Source organism: Amblyomma maculatum, chromosome 5 (assembly GCF_055883805.1).
Source record: "Amblyomma maculatum isolate TAMU_Amacu chromosome 5, ASM5588380v1, whole genome shotgun sequence".
Taxonomy (NCBI): Eukaryota; Metazoa; Arthropoda; class Arachnida; order Ixodida; family Ixodidae; genus Amblyomma; species Amblyomma maculatum.
Genome location: NC_139348.1, coordinates 141,100,008 through 141,119,603, shown reverse-complemented (window position 1 = coordinate 141,119,603; position 19,596 = coordinate 141,100,008). Strand labels below are relative to the sequence as shown.

Sequence of the window (19,596 nt, the reverse complement as noted above, 5' to 3'; positions counted from 1 at the left end):
AACAGTCACTTGAAGAGGTTGGCCGAGCTAGCGTTCGCTGACTTACTAATCTGTCCTGATAAAACATGGAAGCAGTAGGTTACGTTCTAACGACGACGCGGACAAAAACATGGTGTGGCTGTATGCGTTGTATAATTGACCAAAATGGAAACCAGCACGGCCTCAGAGACCGAAGGTGACCCAGGACGACCTGGAAAGGTGTTCCTTTGTCGGAGCACAGCTTGGACGAGAGCATCCATGTCGCCCGCTAAGGGCTAGCCGCTAAAACACGTTTCAATAAAAATAACATACTCCACCTAACGATTGTTGACGGTCGACCTAAAGAAAGCTTTGAAACAAAGCAACCCGTAACGCAACGGCTTCTGGGAAAGAGAGCCATGGCTAGCCTTGACCGCCTAGTAAAGAGCAGAGACATTACACTGCCAACCAAGATCCGTATAACCCACGCTATGGTCTTTGATGCGAGAGTTGGACTGTGAAGAAGGCTGACCGCCGAAGAATTAACGCGTTTGAATTGTGGTGCTGGCGGAGAATCTTGAGAGTTCCTTGGACGGCCAGAAGAACAAATCAGTCGATATTGTCAACCACAAACCCTGACTGCTCATTGGAGGGTCAAATTCTAAAGTTAAAGCTCAGCTACTTTGGTCATCTGATGAGAAGAGAGGAGTCGCTGGAGAAAGATTTGATGTTGGGAAAGGTTGAGGGTCACCGGAGAAGGGGTAGGCAGAGAACGCGATGGTTAGATGGCATCCTCGAGGCGCTGAAGATGAAGTTATGCGATGTTAGGAAGATAGTGAGAGACCGGAAAGCGTGGCGTGATATGGTCCATTGGGTCACGAAGAGTCGGACCTGACTGAACGACTGAACTGAACTGAAATATTAGAGGTGGAGACAGAGAAGGTTTATTGGCGGTAAGGTTGCCTGCAATTAATGGACGCGTCTAAGTATGCGGCTTGGAGGGGAACTAGAAACAAGAGCAAAATATATGAAATTGCCAATTCGGTGATGCAAGTAATAACAATAATCGCAGGTACAGACATGAGCAATAGGAGCAAGTACAAGCTTCTTGCACAAAATTGCGAACATTCTCGGTATCTCTCTATTAAATATGATGGCGAACTACGGATATTATGCATCCAAAGGAAACCTCTTTAAAAAAATGAATTTTTTTTCATAACAAACTTATTGAGTAATCAATAACTGAATGCTCAAACTTTGTTACAGCTCATATTGCTCATGACTGTACATGACTTGTGTGTTGGTCCGCCTCGGTGCGCGCATCTGATAGAAACATTCTTGTGGGCCGCACCTATAACAACTGATTGTTAGATTAGTTGTTTTGTCGTTGCCAACCAAAGCCCATTACGTCAGATGCACGCGACACGTGTCAAGAGATGCGATTTCCGGCTCCGATATCAAAGGCAAAGACGATTAATGCCCCATAGAAATACAAAAAAAAAAATTAAGCGCACTGTCCTGCGTGAAATACGACAAATAGGTTAGTTCTGTCATAAAGATTTATTTTGGATAGTGGAGAATTCTTTTGTAGTGCTCGCCGTGTATAGTTGGGTCTCTACGACAAGGCCGTCGCAATACTGCATAAAATTATGCTGTCATTGCCGGAAGGGTATGTCTCAAAATACTAGCAAAACATATTTAGACGGAGATGTGTTATTCAATAGGGGGATATTTCCGCAATACGGTCCCTTAAGTCTACAATAGAAGCATAAGAAATGTCAGGGACCGCAGCCGACGCTTCGCGCCGCTGGCAGGCGAGAGTGGCGAAGAAATCGGTGTGCGTTGCTGCCCAATCGACGCTCGTTCAGTCCTCGCCCGTATGTGAGGGCCCAAACGAGTCATTCAAAAAAATAACAATAAAGACATCTCGGGTCGCCGTTCGTTTCAAGCGCGGAGGCCAAATTGATTCCGCTCGGAGGGGCGCGATTGAGCGCCATCAAGAGCGCGTCATGCCACACAATCGACGTCGCCGAACCATTCGCGCGGATGAGATGAAGAAGAGGGGAACGATGCGGGGAGCGCACAAGTGAACGAGGGCGCCGGCCAGAGTCAGTACACAAAGGAGAGCGCGGAGCACTTTCTTGGAACACTGCCCAGCGGTGTCGTTGCCAACCTCTGCCGCACTGCTGCTTTTGTATGTCGTTCAGTGGGTAGAGACCAACGCCGAGCTGTCACAGCTAGCGATTTGATAAAGCAGATGGACCTGTTGCTGCAAATGTGAAGGGACGTGTGTTGGTACTGCACAGCAGTCTTTCGATGAGCCAACTGTCAAGTCAGACATGGTCCGTTGGAACTGTGTCTCCCTGTCCACTCCTGCTTATAGCCTCACCGAGGCTGCTGTATTCGTAAATAAAATAACTAGAACGGTGGCGCAAATAACAATGTTGAGAAACGATTCAGTTAGGAACTAGCTAAAGAATCATCCCGGCTGCAAGCGAGTGACTGAGGACATGGAAACTGGCCGATTGCTAAACACGGTCTTAGGATGCTGACCTGGGAATGGAGCAAGTTCCACGTTCCGTCAGGTTAGAGCATTTGGCTTTTCTTCTCTGACGAGCTCTGAGTGAAGCGAACAAACGCGCAAAGAAGGAAGGAAGGAAGGAAGGAAGGAAAGAAAGAAAGAAAGAAAGAAAGAAAGAAAGAAAGAAAGAAAGAAAGAAAGAAAGAAAGAAAGAAAGAAAGAAAGAAAGAAAGAAAGAAAGAAAGAAAGAAAGAAAGAAAGAAAGGTAGGTTTCCTTTTCGCTTCCAGCGAAAAGCGGTCGCCGCGACCGGGATTCGATCCCACATCCTCGGGCACAGAAGTCGTGTTGATACTGAGAGAAGTGACAACTTTAATGACCAGCACGAGATCGTGTTACAGTGCGGAATTATCGGATGCGGCGATAGTTATACGACGTTGCAGTCTAGCCTTCCGATAGAAATTCCGGGGTCAGAGTCCTCCCCGGCAGTTTTTATTTATTTATTTATTTATTTATTTATTTATTTATTTATTTATTTATTTATTTATTTATTTCCCTGAGTTCAAGACGCTTCACACCAGATCACGATTTTTTTGTTTTCGCACCATACGAAATCGTCATCTGTAAACAGACATTCGTGAGCAGAAGCAAAAAGCATCTGACCCTTTCATGCCCACCTCCAGATAGCTTTTTTATTTCTTTCTTTTCAATATGCCGAACAAACCAAGTCGAATGGTGGGGGGGGGGGGATGGAAACGGAAGAGTTGCTCGATCAACCTGAGGTCAGCAAAGCGTCACAGCGGCGGTCTTTCTAGAGAGCATCGTCGGTGCGCTGACCAGGCTTTCTTGCGGCAAGCAGCCTGCTATATTTATCTGCGCCCGGCTGTCCTCGCCTCTTATCAGAGACTCCCAATTCCGCCATCGTCGTCGTCCAGACGTCCGAGATAAGCGGCGAGGCCCGGCCGCGTCGCACAAAATAGCGGGAAGATGATGGAGGGGTCGGCGAGTGTCTGGCCAGCCGACGCGTGGCCAACACTCGGCTCCGAACGCCTATCCGAGCAGCTCTCGGACGCGTGCATCTACGATCCGCCAGGGAGATGTCTCCTGTGACTAACCGCAGGGTGGAAGAAACTGGTTTAGACAATGTTCCAGGGCTACGACATAACCCTTCCATAGACACACATGAGCTCATTATATGACCATCATAATCGATCCAGTTGTCTCTACTTAAGAACGAAGGCTTAGTTTAAGCCTTTATGCCTAATCAATGCGCCCTGAGAGAGACAGAGCCACCCTATCCCTAGCAACTTCCTAACCTGTTTTTTTCTGCCCCCCCTCCCCTCCTCCCCGAATGCCTACTCTGTATGCGGCTGCTGTATATAGCCATCCCCAACCAGACTCATTGCTGAAGTGCTTTGTCTGTTCCGGTATTGAGGTGCACACTTCAAATATACTTCGTCGCCGTAAGAGACCGTCCGTTATCTATAACTTGATGGATCCACCGAATGGCTTGATAAAAAAGAACCTCTTAGACCTCGCTCTCCGCGAGAAAGGAGATAGGTGACGACGAGACAGTTGAACTAACACACGCGGCACCACACAGCTGTCCCATGCGAGCACAAATTTTCAAAGCTCCCACGTGGGCCTCGCCTGGCCCGAATTGGGTGACCACGCAGAACGCCTATAGCAGATGACGTAACCAATCTGAATTACGTACGTATGTCATTACTCTGTCGTCAATGCGAAAAACGCAAGGCATGTCGAGTCCTCTTGAGTCCCAAGCTAGCGGCGAGGGGCAAATCGGCGACCCTGAAGAGGCGAAGACGTGCTCTCTCGCAATGCACGGGGGAGCAGTCGGAAAGCCGAAAGCGTACACGATCCGTGCGTTCGGGTAAATAGCGGCGGCGTTGTTGGAGACGAGTAGACAAGCGCCCAGCCAGTAGCGTTGTCTTGTCGTTGAATTTTTCATACACGGAGTCTAAACCTACCAGCATTCGAGGTTAGAAGAGTCGCGAAGCCCTAGCTCAGCCGTTGTCTCACGGGAAAACGCGAAGAGATCCGGCGCGCACTCAAGGTCGGCTAGAGAACGCGGCTCACCACAAGGAAAGCTCCAATGTTCACAAATCGGACTCCAGCACGGGGCAGAAAACCATGCGTGACCCCTGTTTGTACGGAAGTGGTAGCAATGACATTGCAGTTTGTACGCCACAAACCAACGACCTGTAAACAACCGAAAGACACGCGATCCGTACTCGTGCGTCCGTGGCGACCGTCCTAAGCATGACAACGAACCTAAGAAAACATTTCGAGCGTACATTTAACTAAGAAAAACACAAACTATCGGATGTAGCCGGGCAAAAAAAAAAAAATAGATCCGTAGAACGTAACTTTAGCCACGCTCATAAAATATGGCTATCGAAACTGTTCGAGATAAAAGGGGGAAACAAAAAAAATTACAAGGGTTCAACGCTACTGCACCAAATATTGAGCGAAAGCACTAGCTGCGGCTGACCGAGCGTTCTTCTTCTTCTCTTTTTCTTCTTCCTCAGCCCACATATAAAGCGACCGCTTTAACCAAGCCGCATGAACGTGCCTTAGTGGCCTATAGGGATAACGTGAATGCCAGGGTCCTAGATAAGTGAAAGCGATCTCTGCACGCTGATCAAATCTACGGCGCGCATTGTGGATGTTCATCGATTCGGCCGCTCAAAGTGCATTAAATTAGTCTTTGAAACTGAATCCCTCCCATCACACGTTAAAGTGGGCTATGTGAGACACCCAGTTCGGATGTATGTTCCAAGACCTGTTCAGTGCCACAAATGCCACAAGATCGGACATGTGAGCGCCGTTTGTCGAAACGAGGTCTCCTGCCGTCGATGCGGCGGTACGCATCCTCATGAAGCATGCGAGACGGAGACTGTCAAGTGTGCGAACTGCTCGGGTGCCCATGAATCGACGGCTAAGGACTGCCCTAAAATTCGGGATGAAAAACGTATACTAAAAAAGATGGTGAGAGATAACTCGACTCATCAAGAAGCGGCCGCGTCTATTCGTCGTCGCAAGCACCGTTCCCGACGCCGACACAAGGAATCGGAAGGCAAGCCTAGCCTGGATAAGTCAACTTCAGAGTTAACGTCAGCTCAGGTGCCACAACAGATTGAGTCTAATCCCGCTAAGAGTACTCTTGCTGTAATGTCGCAGACAGTGTCACAGGCCAAGGATCCGACAGAGGCTGTTGTATTACCTACCGCCTCTGATGCTGAGTGGCCAGCTCTACCATCAAAGGCCAACGCCAGGCATAATCCCAGTTTGGTTGCCACACGTACTGAAAATTCCGACAACCCCGACAGCCAGCAGGTAAAAGAAATGCTGAAACAGCTGGTTCGTTCAATGCGGGTGCTGCTCTCCAGCATCAACACACAAACAGCAAAGTTTGCTGTTCAGTTTTTGGACGCATTTGAGCCGCTCTTGGCGGCATTGCAATAATTCACAATGGCGCAACAAACTAACCCCACCTCTGTGACGATGCACTTGCGCCGCAGTGTTGTGATGCAATGGAATGCTCGAGGCCTGCGTGGTCGGCTGAGTGACTTCCGACAGCGGGTACAGAAGTACCGCTTTCCTGTGATTGTGATCTGTGAGCCCAACATGCCGGCTGCTTTCCGCCTTTCTGGATATGTTCTGCTATGGTCTAGAGAAGCTAACGAAACAAGCAAAGTGCTGGTATGTGTACGCCAAGACATTGCGCACGTCCGCCATGCTCTGCAGCCCCACAACACGAACCACTACATTTGTTTGACGTTAACCCTGAAAGGACGAGTATGTTCTGTAATTGGCGCTTATATTCCACCGAGAAATGGTTTGGACAAATCATATCTATTTTCAATAATCCAGTGTTGTGCAGCTCCTCGTATTATTGTGGGGGACTTTAATGCTCACCACCCTCAGTGGGGTAGTGCAATAATGAGCAATAGAGGAAGAGACCTGGCAGACTTTATGCATACGCAAGATCTCGTCAATATAAACGACGGCTCACCGACGTTTCTACGCGGAACAACCTACAGCAGCTGCTTGGATGTGGCGTTTGTTTCCAGAAACCTCCATCCCTCCGTTTCTTGGTGTAGTGATGTGGAAACACATGGCAGTGATCACATACCAACGTACATATGCATCAAGTGGTTTGCACCTGCCACTTCACCTCGTGTGCAATACACAGACTGGCCCGCCTTTAGGGCAGCGGTGGAGACTTCCAGCGTGGACCTCCAGTCACCATCTCAAATAGAAGGACTCATTACTTCCTCTCTCAGTGAGAACACTCGCTATGTTAGTGTGCCGGTGTCAGTGTCCAGCATCGACGTGGAATTCGAGCGGCTTCGCGCGATCCGTCGGCGGGCTGAAAGGAAGTACAGAAGAACGAAATCCGCACAAGATCTCGCACTTTCTCGCCGAGCTAGACGACAAGTTTTGCGTCACCTGGAGAGGTTAGGACGACAACGTTGGAGACAGTTCTGCTCATCACTGGATCCCCGTAAGCCCCTGTCGCGTATCTGGCATGTTGCGAGAAGCTTGCGCACACCTCCGCAAGAAAGGCACCCTTTTCGTGCCCTGGCCCTTTACCAACGCCGCAATGAAGTTGACGTAGCTGAAGATTTTTGTAAAATGGTTGTGGGCACAAACCAGGCACAGTTACCAATTTCAGAGGTTTTTGCACCACCTTCGCCGAATGATCAATACGACGTGCCCTTTACAATAGCTGAATTAGACGCCGCTCTTGCTTCTTGTCGGCATTCATCTGCACCTGGTCCTGACGGGATTACATATTCAACCTTATCGAACCTAGGCAAGGATGGTAGAATTGCACTACTTAATTACTTCAATGATATATGGGCTTCTAGTACTGTTCCTGAACACTGGAAAATTAGCCGCCTGGTTGCTCTTTTGAAGCCTGGAAAGCCTCCTCTCGAACTTACCTCATACCGGCCAGTTGCCCTAGCAAGCTGTGTTGGAAAAGTTATGGAGCGCATGGTGCTGGCAAGACTTGAGTGGTATCTAGAGAGTAATGATCTTTATCCGAATATGATGACTGGATTTCGCCGCGGACGCTCTTCCATTGACAGCGTCATAGACCTTGTGGCGACAGTAGAACACGAAAAGCGTCACCGTCGACTAGTAGCTGCTGCATTTTTAGATATAAAGGGAGCTTACGACAACGTCCTCCATGAAGCTATTCTTGATGGACTTGACGACGTGGGAGTTGGTGGCCGACTGTACTTGTGGATTGTAAGCTATCTCAGCGGCCGCTCTGTTTACATGACTACGCCTGAAGGAGATACTACCCACTTTCAGGTCGGTCGTGGAGTTCCACAGGGAGGAGTTCTCAGCCCAACTTTATTTAACGTTGCGCTAATTGGCCTGGTGAGTGAACTGCCAACTAACATCCACATCAGTGCATATGCTGACGACATCTGCATCTGGGCCTCTGGTTCGACGCGCCCACAACTACGTGCGAGACTGCAACGAGCTGTGTCATCAACATCGATGTACTTACGGCGTCAAGGTTTATTTTTAGCGGCAGAAAAGTGTGCAGTGATAGCGTTTACGGGAAAATGTGTCAGCCGCTACCCGATTACCCTTCATGGAGTCGTAATACCATACGTCTCCAGACACAGATTCCTGGGAGTAATTATTGACCACCGACTATCTTGGTCGAAACATATTGCTATGGTGAAGAAGAGGCTAATTAATTTTTGCCATGTACTTCGTTACATAGCTGGCATCAAATGGGGTCCAACTGAGCGCTCCTTAATACGGCTTTACGAGGCTCTGTTTGTTGGCTACATCCGGTACAGTCTCCCAGTACTTTCTAGTATGAGCATTTCCTGCTTGCGGACTTTAGAGAGCGTGCAAGCGCAGGCACTGAAAATATGTCTTGGACTGCCCAGATGCACCTCTAACAAAGGCACAATTGAAGAGGCACACGCTCGCCCAATGTCCATATACTTGTCACACGAACCACTTCGTGTATATTTACGAGCACTTACAAGACACCGTTTTCACCCACTCAGCAAGATTCTGGATGAGAGGCCGGACTGCAGTTTTACAAGTGCACTCCGCTGCCATCAGTCGCAAGTACCGACAGGATATGCCCTCCCATATCGTCCCACCCAACCACCATGGACGATGGATAAACCTTTGGTGCACCTTCGTGTTCCCGGAATACTAAAAAAATCTATGGTACCAATTAGTGGACTCAAACAACTTACTCTGGCACACATCTGGTCAGAATATCCCAGTTATATTCACGTATACACCGATGGATCTGTGTCAGCACAGGCATCCGCTGCAGCTGTGGTCATACCAGCTCAGAAAACGACTCTGCATTTCCTTTTGGGACATAACTCTACATCAACCGCTGCCGAACTTGTAGCCATTCGGGAATCTATTCGCTATATATGTGGGGAACCACCTCAAAAATGGTGTATATTCACGGACTCGAAGACTGCATTACAAATTTTGGAAAACTTCTTACGCCACACTGCCTATCAGTCCCTGGCACTAAACATTACGGAGCTCATCACATCTGCCCAGCTGCAAGGCCACATGATAATGTTTCAATGGATTCCTGCCCACTGCGGCCTCCATGGGAATGAGCAGGCCGATGTTGAAGCGAAAAGCGCACTCATCAATGGCTTCCAAACAGCTGTGCCTTTTTCAAGAGCGGATACGACGTGTCTTCTAAAGAGTTGTATGAATATTGCTACAGCGACTTACTGGGCTCAACCAGACGCCCGACACATGCGTCTAAGAAAGCTTGATCGAACATTTAAATTTACTGTTCCGCGTGATATTCCGCGTCATCAGACATGCTTGATACATCGACTTCGTTTAAACGTGGCTTTCACGCGCAAGTACTTACATTTAATTGGACAGATGGACTCACCGGAATGTTTAACTTGTGGCATCCCAGAGACTGTGGACCATGTATTATTGGTGTGCCCAGAGTATGCGAACGAAAGAAATGTGCTAGCTGCTTCCTTGAAGCGTTTAGACAAGAGGCCTCTGTCGGAGGAACTGCTGCTGGGCGCTTGGCAGGACAAGGGGAAGGGCATCCAGGCAGTGCGCGCTCTTTGCCGTTATTTGAGCGCCAGTGGACTTGATTCACGTTTGTAAAGCAAGCTGCTCTGTCTGTATATATATTTCATATGCCTTCTCCCACATCGTCACCCATCATGACCTTCTTTCTTCTCTCCTTCCCCTTCCCCAGTGCAGAGTAGCAGGCCAGATTTGAATTATTCGGGCCAACCTCTCTGCCTTTTCCTATCAATAAATCCATCTATCTATCTACCAGGGTCCTAGCAGGCTGATTCTGACATAACCGTCCCATGTGAAAGGAGAGACCCAAGTTGCCAGCTCCTGCCAGCCCATGTGTCACGTGGGGTGTGACGTCACAGCGTCACGTGGGTAAGACGTAACTGCGGCCGGGTCACGCGAAGGCTTGAAAGTGCGAGTAGTATTGCTTTCACAATAAAATGTGCGGTGCACGTCTGACGTACGTTTAACACACAGCGTAACAACAAAACTAACTTCACCTCTTTTCGCGTCCCCAGTAGTATAGTTTATCTCAAGGTCAAGTTACATAACATTTGTACCAGAACGGGCAGATTCAAGGAAATTCGGAGTGTCGATGAAACGAACAGAGCGAACCAAGCGGAAGCTTGTGTATAGCATGTTCTGAAGCATGTGTGTGTGTAGCTCATTCCTTATCACTGTAAATTGTCTCTGACGCTTCTCACATACAGTGCTTTTCATACCTGGGAAGAAGTTCGAAAAGCTCCTGTTAGGACAGAACCGCCGAGACACACAGCTCATTATAATTATTCTGTGGGACGCTACGCAACCTCCCGACGGCACGTTCAAACGCAGTTCTGCATTCGGGTTGGTGCTTTCACAGTCAGAAACTTTTTGCAGCACGCATGGGAAGGCAGGCAGGCTTGGAACAGAGGCCGAAATGCTCCGTGTATAGTCGGTAAATAGCTGCAGCACGCAAATGTTTTGCGGAAGGCAATAAACGTTGTACACCTTAACGATCTCAGAGCCGAGGCGAGCGACCCTGTCAGTCAGGAATGCGCTGAGTATAGGTCGATGAGTACAGAAGCACGGAGCCCACTTTTCGCTTAGCGGTTGCATACTGAGACTTGTAAAAACGAAATACGAGAACCTTTCGACGCTTCCGTTATTCCCCAATTTTCCGTCCACATATCAGCGCGAAATAGGTTGCAACAAACGAGACCAAATATTTCACACGCAAAAAAGAAAAAAGAAAAAAAGTTGGTTGGTGCCTTATTTCATAAATTGATTATACTAACCATGCGCAGTAGTAACAAAATTGACATTTTCAAGTAATGACAGAAAAATTATGGGAATGACGCTCAAGCCATCTTAAAACATGAGAGCATTAGAAGCAACGTGTCGATGCACTTTTCTGTCAGTGCAGTAGTCCACCGTGGTCATTGTCGCTTTTAATGGCAGGGCGTCACAGATTTTGGTCTTCAGAAAAATACGCCGTCTGCGTTGGCGTCACGAGGGACAATTAGTATTAGTTAGTCACTGGCTGGTTGGTAGGTGTCACGGCCGGATAATGGTTGGTCAGCGGGCTGTGTGACGTCACGAGACCCCGTGACTTGGTCGATTTGGCAGGAGCTGTCACTCTGGGCAGCTACTTTGAGATAGGAGCGGGGCCTTTAGATCCCTAGTCAGGCAAGCTTCCAATTGGCCACACGACACGTTCTTAACGCTTCGTTAAATGTAGCAGCTTATTACAGTATCATAATGAGCATATACGAAAAAACAGCGGCACAAATTAAGCGATAAGCGATTAAGAGCGAGTGCACACAGTGCATGTACTCGAATAAGGATCCGGAAACGAAGTCGCGAAATGGAGCCGTTGAATCCCGCCACAACGAATACCGCCACAACGAAATTTCCGCGACAACGAATAATTTTTTATTCCCCGCGAGTATCCTATAAGAATTAATGGCCTAAATTTCTCTGCACAACGAACCATTTTTGCAGAGCGTTTCCGCTTCAACGAAATTTTCGCGTTCAAAATTGAAACCGAAACTAGTTTTATTGGCGAGAAGTCCAAGTCAAATTCAAAGCCACATTAAGCATGAAATCACGTGATTGCAGTTCCGCCATTTTGGCTTTGTGTCGTGGTCGCGTTGTTCACTCGCTGCCTTTCTCTTCGACAACGACGAGTTTTCATCCGCAGGACACGATGGCAACGCAAGTGAAAAAACGCAAAACTCTTTCCCTGGGAGAAATAGGAACCGGAATAGGAACGCTGGGAGAAATAGGAACCGTGCCGCCTAATCTCGAGCTCGACGAATACATCGGCGCTGACGCTTGTGTTGTTCACGAAGATGTGAGTGATGAGCAGATCATAAAAGCTGCCCGGAATGATAAGGACTCTTCCGATGAAGAAGACGACGACGTACAGGAAGCGCCGGCTGCGGCAACCGCCGTACAGGTGATGGACGCTTTTGATGTCATCAGGAATTTCGTTGCTGTCCGAGACGACGATGTTGCAATGGGTTTGCTGACCGAGTGCGAAAATCGCGTGACGGCGTTGCTCGCCGTGAAGCGTAAGCAAACCAAGCTTACAGATTTTTGGCATTAAACGCCTTTGCTGCTGCTTGGGCAATTCTTTCTGCGTTTCACGTCAAATTTTTGCGATAACGAAGTTCCGCGAGAACGAATTTTTTTTCGTGCACCGTGAATTTCGTTATAGCGGGATTCAACTACGCTGAAGCGTGATGCCCTCAGAGGCGGAGCTTCAATGACACCCTCCCCTCACCGTTTCTATTTGTCGTTCCAACTTTTTTTCAGCACTTATAATGAGGTTGTAGATCCAACCTACCGTCACCGTTTTAGGCCATGTGACGTGACCACTATACCAGCCTACTGCCAATCCACTAAACACCCAGCGATTCCACGTGGTCTAACGCACATCAGCCCCCATTCAACGATCAGATATCATCATCATCAGCCTAATTATACCCACTGCAGAGCGAAGGCCTCTCCCATATTCCTCCAATTAACCCGGTCCTGTGCTAGCTGCATCCACTTGACCCCTGCGAACTTCTTAACCTCATCCGCCCACCTAACCTTTTGCCACCCCCTGCTACGCTTTCAGTTTGTTACCCTAAGCGACCATTGGTTATCCTGTCTTTGCACTACATGTTCTGAACATGTCCATTTCTTCTTCCTGACTTCCACTAGAATGTAAGTGACGAGTTATTTCTCTAACCCACTCTGCACGTTTCCTATCTCTTAATGTTACCCCAACCACTTTTCGTTCCATAGACCTCTAAGTTGTCCTCAACTTAAGTAGAACCCTCTTCGTTAGCCTCCACGTTTCAGCCTCATAGATGAGGACAGGTACGAGTAACTGTTGCATACTTTCCTCTTGAGCGAAACTGGTAAGCTGCTAGTCATAATCTGCGAGTGCTTGCCAAATGCGCTCCATCCCTATCTTATTCTCCTTGTTATTTCCTTTTCATGGTCCGGATCTGCGGCGATCAGCCATGTCACCTGACAACTGCAACCAACCAGAAGATTGGTCTTCTCACGTGACCTTATGATGTCATTAACGTCTCGAGCGATCAATATATAAGACCATTTGAATGAGATAATTTCTGATCATGCTGCCTCTAACTGTGCAGAGCTGAAACAGCTACGAATATTTTCATCGGCGTAAATCAAACGAAAAAAAAAAAAAAAAAAACTAGATTCGTACAAAAAAAGAAAAAAAGGCAGCACCAGACATTCTTTACTCTCGCTCCTCCTAAAACACGAAAGACGAAACTGATAACGAGGTACTAACAGTGCGAATACTAGTACTGAAGCCTCTAGCCTTATTTTTACTTCTTAAAGACGTCAGCTGCACTGTTCTGCAGTTGGGCACCATGCCCAACACGAATAGTCCAGCGCATCTCTTGCAATCGTGAAAGTCATTTTCCCGAAGCTATGCAGCCTCCACCCTCGTCAGCACTTGACTGCCGAGAGCACCATGTTCTCATCTTAACTGCAATGGCACTCATTCGTCCCAGCTTTATCTTCGAACATGATAGCGCGATGCAGTGGAGAGGAAACAAGAGGAATAACGTCGCGGCCGGCGACCAGCTCTTCGACCTGTCTTCATAGGCTCAGCGACGGGGCCTGTACACAATTCCTCGGACACGATTGCAGGCGCCGGAAGCTGGAAACGCGCATGTTTAAACGTTTCCGTACTGTAACAACGACAGCAACATCACCGTCACTTCCTTCGTCGAATTCGAATCTAGGGAAGTACACCAACTTGTACGAAACAAAAAGAATCGACCGCTGAATCCAACCAAAAAGCCGCGCGACTCAACAACAGGGCTAGATGACTCGTCAGCATCGACTTGAGTTGCTGTGTGATTATCTTCTCCATTCACAGTAAATTAACGGTGGCTTTCAGCAACTTTCAGCGCTACAGCTTACGTTGAAAGCAAACAAATTGGCTCACTAGTCTGCTCGACACCTGATTCAGAATAAAAGCGATACACGGTGTTTGTGGCTTTCAGCAATTTTGTTTTTTCTCTTGAAGACTGTCCAAGTCTGAAAAAGTGCTTCCGCGTTACGTGGCGGCAATTATTAGCGCCCAGTTCTTCCAGCCAGCAATCGACGAATCACATTCGTGAATGTGTGTACCACTGTATATCATTGAAAATGGCGCACACTGAAACGAAACACCTGCACCCTTCCCATTCCTCCCGTAACGTTCCTTGCGGGGGCATTACAGCGACGATAAAGCAACGACAAATCATTTCGCGACGGGCAACCAAACGCGTCCCGAACAAGGTTCTGCCATTACTGCGAGAGCGCAGCTATACCGGAGCTCGGTGCTGGAACTTATCCAACGTGAGGTTCTCACGCGTCGAAGGGTCACGTGCATTCACGTTCAAAGGGGAAAGCGCTAGGCCATGTCAGGCACGTAGACTTACGTATGAGATCATGGGCAGATTGAGGGAAGACGCAGCGGCCGCCTCCACGTAGCACGAGTCCTCGGGGCCGAAGAAGGCGATGGCACCGTCACTCCAGCACTCGATCACCGACCGCGTGCCCTGCAGCATGTCGCCGCGGGTGTCGCGGTACAGCATCTCCATCTTGTAACCAGGGATCAATCGCCGCTTGTTCACCAGCTCCATGGCGTACGTCATGGCGCCCGACACGACCACGCCCTGACGCCGCAAGTTTTCCGTACCGCCCGCGTTAGTCAGGTAGGCCACGACGAGCGGTTTGCGAGCCGTCTCAGCTGCCTTGGGACTTGCAGCAGAGTTGGACGTATTGATGACCTCCTCGGGCACTCCGGTAACTGCCGGTACAGGCAGCGATCGAAAAGACTGCATGCGGGGGGAAAACAAAGAGTGACTACACTTCGAAAAACTTAACTGTGCAGCACAAAGTGGTTAGCCAACGAACACGCGTCGCCTGAACACTGCTTTGTTACAACGCCAAAATATAAGGCCGGAGCGTCGCATCCCTAATCCGGCGAGTTTTAAACGGCGTACCTCATAGTTGCAAACGCGAAACATCGTCCATATGACGTTGGTGTTCTACTATTGACCAATCGTTGCATGCGCTACTAATTATTCGTCCATTAACAGTCACGGCTCCATCAGCGCATCGGCTGTAGACGCTCAAAAAAACGGAAATGAATTCTACAGAACGGCTATGGCACGATGATGTCGGTGGAACCATACCTGATGGGACGCGACGGCTCCATCCTCCTTCAGCGAGACGTTCCCTTTTGATGGACCGTTTGTTTCATTGCTAGCGGCGGAAGACGTCGGTTGCGCTGCCGAGTCGGTGGGCCGCTGTTCGGGGTCACTTGGCGGAGGACTCCCCGTCCGCACGGTGTCAGGTACGGGAGCTGGGCTCGCAGCCGTTGGCGGTAATAGCGACGGCGATGGCGACAAGGCTTCTGCGCAGAGCACCGGTGGCGCGAGGGAGGATGCCAGGAGGTGCAGCAGGAGGGGTACCAGGAGCCTCAGTGCCACTGGTACCCCGCCGCCCGGTCCCATCACCGCGGCTACCAGCAGGACCCCTGTGAGGATGCAAGGAAACAGGTTGAGTCCTCAGACATGGTCAGCCATCTCAAAAACTATAGCACACACACCACATGCGATGAAAGTCAGCGCGCGCGGCGTAGTCTTGTTTTTCGCATTCTTGCACTTGTAGCTGCAAAGCGAGCAATCAAAGAACAGTGACATAGCACGTGTCGGCCGAGTTGTGTACAGTGTCTGTCGAAAGTTTTAGCACAAGGGGCTCGCTCCTTAGCCGTGTAGCGGGGTATATCGCTTTCGTGGACGTCACACCCAGTGGAAAGGGAAGGACCAAAAATCTTCTTGCTGCTGGAGATCTGGAACTCTGGGGTCCCAGTACGAGCAGTAACCCCATGAAACACAGAACATCTAATAAACTTCTGTAAACAGCTTCAAAAGTTTACGAACGTCTAGCTCCGGATGAAAACGTCCCAAAGACGTTGGAAAACAACTCCTTTAAAAGGTTTCTAGCAAAACGTTTCTTCAGAAACGTTTAAAGAAAGTTTAATCAGAGACGTCTGAAGAAAGTTTGATAGGAACCTCTCAAAGAAGTTTCATTGGAAGCTTTTCAAAAAACATCTTCATGTCTCCTTAAAAAGAACCCATCTTTACACTTCCTCTCTTCGGAATGTCGATCCAGCAAGCGCTTTTGACCACAGATTATTCCAACCACCAGTACACACAAGTACGACATCTAAATTATTATAGTTCTGGATTACTCATATGTTTGTACTCGAGTATTTAAGCAGCAGAGCGCAGGTGCAAAGCGCTGGCTCAAATCGCGGTAATCACGGTTCATACCGCTCGTAAGACAGCACATGCGCTGGATGCTAGTCCTGACAGACAAGGGCAGTTACGCGAATGATGGCATTTTCATGGTGCGAACGTTGTTCTTGCTTGCCTGTGTAACTCTGGCGCTGAAGCTGCGAATGTTGCCGCCGATGACGTAACATATTTGCCATAGTTGGCCCAGTTCGCTCGCGTGCATACGTGCGCTTGCTTCGCAGTTCGCGATTCACCGCAGCTTGCTGCTTAATGTCGCCCTTGCTTCGAACTCCTGATAAGCTATTCAGGCCAAGTTTCGATTTTTCTCGCTTTATTTCGCGATGATACAGGTGGTCAACTGAGTTTTGACTCCTTTTTTTTGGCGGAGCGTCAGCAGCCATACAACACCTCTTTTTGCCCCAGTGTCTACAGAACATCTGAAAATAGACTTCTTGTGGACTTTAGCTTATACCTTTGTAGAAGTTTGTTAGACGTTGCACAGCCTTCTTGTGTTTCGTGGGACGTGACATAGCTGAGAAGTAAACCCCCTGTGCTCTAAAAGTTTGACAAAGGCTGTACCTGGATCAGCCACTGAATTTATTTTAACGCACACACAAAGGCAGAAACAAGTGACACTCTGGAGTGAGGTGAAAACCAAACGTTGTGGTGCCGGTTACATTGTTCATGCACTTCTCGACCTCTTAGGGTCAATAATGGAGTAGGCGATTATGGGCAAACATGATCTGATAATAACAGAGCAAGTCAGTCGATCTCAAAACAAATAGACTACGAGCACTAAACTTAATGTCCACCATCATATCTAAAAACACTCGTTGTAACACATCGCTGCTGACAAGAACATCGCGTAGTGCAAAGAAAGTCGCAGCTTATGAAGCTAGAGAGGAAAACAAATGTTATCCCCACGTGACGCTTCGGCATTCTCTCCACAAACTAAATTCGTAAGCTTCGCTCACCAGGCAGTATAGATCGCGCGCCAGAATACCGTGGTTATGAGCTCGACCTCAAAGAGGCTTCAGTCCGGCCAAGGGCCAAAGGGCGCCTGCGCAGTGTTCGAAGCTTCTTTCCAACCCGCCTACACTGCTCTGTTGAGAAGCTGGCGCTGGCAATGTGCCGATGGACGCTGACAACAACTGCAGAAACGTTCAGCACTAGCTTGCGCTTTCCATCCCTTAGGTGATAAAGAAGACGCCAAACGCGCCATCAGAACCTTCGCTGTCGGCGACGATAAACAGGGCTATTTTAGAACCCCGTCCTCGACCTTCGTCCCCTTCCCTGGCTGCACATATGACAACCGGTATAAAAGAAATCGTAAAGATAGGCGAAAAAGCCAGACCGAATATCTGGTTTCTATACGGGAGAACTTGCACTTCCACGAAGCCCTTGGCCATCTTATGACTTTTTCGTAGCCTGCCAGCTGGCATCGGGTTCTATAGCGACGCGGTACAGCCGCATACGAAAGCATCTGTACGAGGTCCCGTTATTTTCACGGCCATTCATAAGCGACTATCGGGGTATCGGTCAAATGAAGAATGGAAGAAGCACCAGAAACTAAAGCAACCTGCACTTCCTTTATCTGTACCTTGTTTGTGAACCCTTGTAGACATCTCAGCATACCGTTATCTTGTCCCGCGCCCTTCGGACCGACACACCCATTTTTTAAGGCTAACGCACGAAAACACAGCTTGGGAAAGGAACGCGCGATTTGCACTTTTTGCGCTTCACCCTGGACGAGACGTAAAAACGACAGCGGCTGTAGCCCAAAGAACTGTACGACATAATACACGACCATGCGACACCGATTATTTGCAGTGGCTATATAAGACCGTGACGCGTACATGCGGCAATTCTGATCATCACCAATGACGGTTCCGACCACTAGGAGGAGCCACCATGGAGAAATTGGCTACACTGCACAACCATGGCTGTGAAAATGGCAGCTGTACACCGTTCACTCGACGAAGAACCTGCTACAAATTATGAGCTACTTATATAGGTAGACAGACCCGCATACACACCCAAAAGCTTCCGAGCATACATAGCGGCGTAGTAAGTGGTTTTATTGAACAAAATAAATTAATAATAAAGGAAGGAAAAGATTTTTGCCTACCCCGGTATCTGCTATAGAAATGAACTGAAGCACCTGAACTGGGGCGGTGGAAATAAAGGGATAGCAAGGAGACAGGTAGGAGAAATCAAAGAGGTGAGCGACAGGGAGACAGGACAGTTTAGGTTAAAAGGTAAAGGAGTATAATAAAATAACCTAAAAAAAAAAAGAAACACTCAGAAAAACATTTCCTACGACTTTAAAATCCGATAACCAAAAATCCTGCAGAGCTAGCAACGAAAGGCAAAACAACTCCTACCGGAACGGCGGTGTCGACCGTTAGAGGGCGCAGCGGTAGCGACACGGGCTCCGCGAAGCGGCATTCGGGCACCTCGCGGTCGCACGGCTTCCCGCATCAGCGGACGGTTCCTCGGCAGTGCGTTAGCCCGCAGTCTTCTAAGCCACCAGGAAGCGGCTGATCGTAATCGGCACGCGGCTCGCCACCTTATCGGCCCATTATTGAATGCAGGCTCCTCCGCTGAAGAGCGAGGGAGGGCCAGGCCACGCGCTAGTCCCGCGGACAGGGAAAGGAAGCAAACGCCCGTGCCGCATATACCGAGAATCAATGATGTTGTCATTCTTTCGATAACAGTGGATGTGGAGGAGAAAAGAGGAGGGAGAAATGAGGAGAAAGCCGGAAATACCGCACAGACCCGCATGTAATACGCGCACATTTATAACATCGATACAAGTTGAGTCACGACGACCCGATTAACTACAAAAGACGAGGGGCTACGAAATGATAGAAAAATGGCTAGCCAGTGCAGCTCAAAACTTAGATGCGTACACGTCTTGCTCCTGTCATTTATTCGCGCTCTTCTATCGTGACCCGTTGCCTACATGTTTGAATCCAATCTACGACAGTTACGTTCAGGAGGGGAATAAGATGCGCTCTCCATTGCCATCCCAGTAGGAAAATTATAGAGGATGCAAAACTATGACACACTGTATTCTATATTCCTTTTTTTTTTTTTTACTCCTGTCATAGCGAATTAAGCTCCCATTTTGTAACTGTCGTGGCGAAAGAATCGATCCTGTCGGAAAGCACGTGACCGAGATTGGCACAGGAAAACTCAAAACTATAGTGCAGATTCTTTGG

At 48.6% G+C, this 19,596-nt stretch overlaps 1 protein-coding gene across 1 annotated transcript in view; it reads right to left on the bottom strand.

Moving 5' to 3' along the window:
- LOC146189763 (receptor-type guanylate cyclase Gyc76C-like) overlaps nt 1–19,596 on the bottom strand; it is a 266,102-nt gene that overhangs the window by 136,385 nt on the left and 110,121 nt on the right. The window contains exons 2-3 of the mRNA XM_084604526.1: nt 15,266–15,609; nt 14,507–14,905 (exon numbers count right to left, since the gene is read on the bottom strand). Of these exons, the coding sequence (XP_084460652.1) occupies nt 14,507–14,905; nt 15,266–15,586 (720 nt within the window). The 5' untranslated portion in view covers nt 15,587–15,609. The remainder of the gene's footprint in view (nt 1–14,506; nt 14,906–15,265; nt 15,610–19,596) is intronic.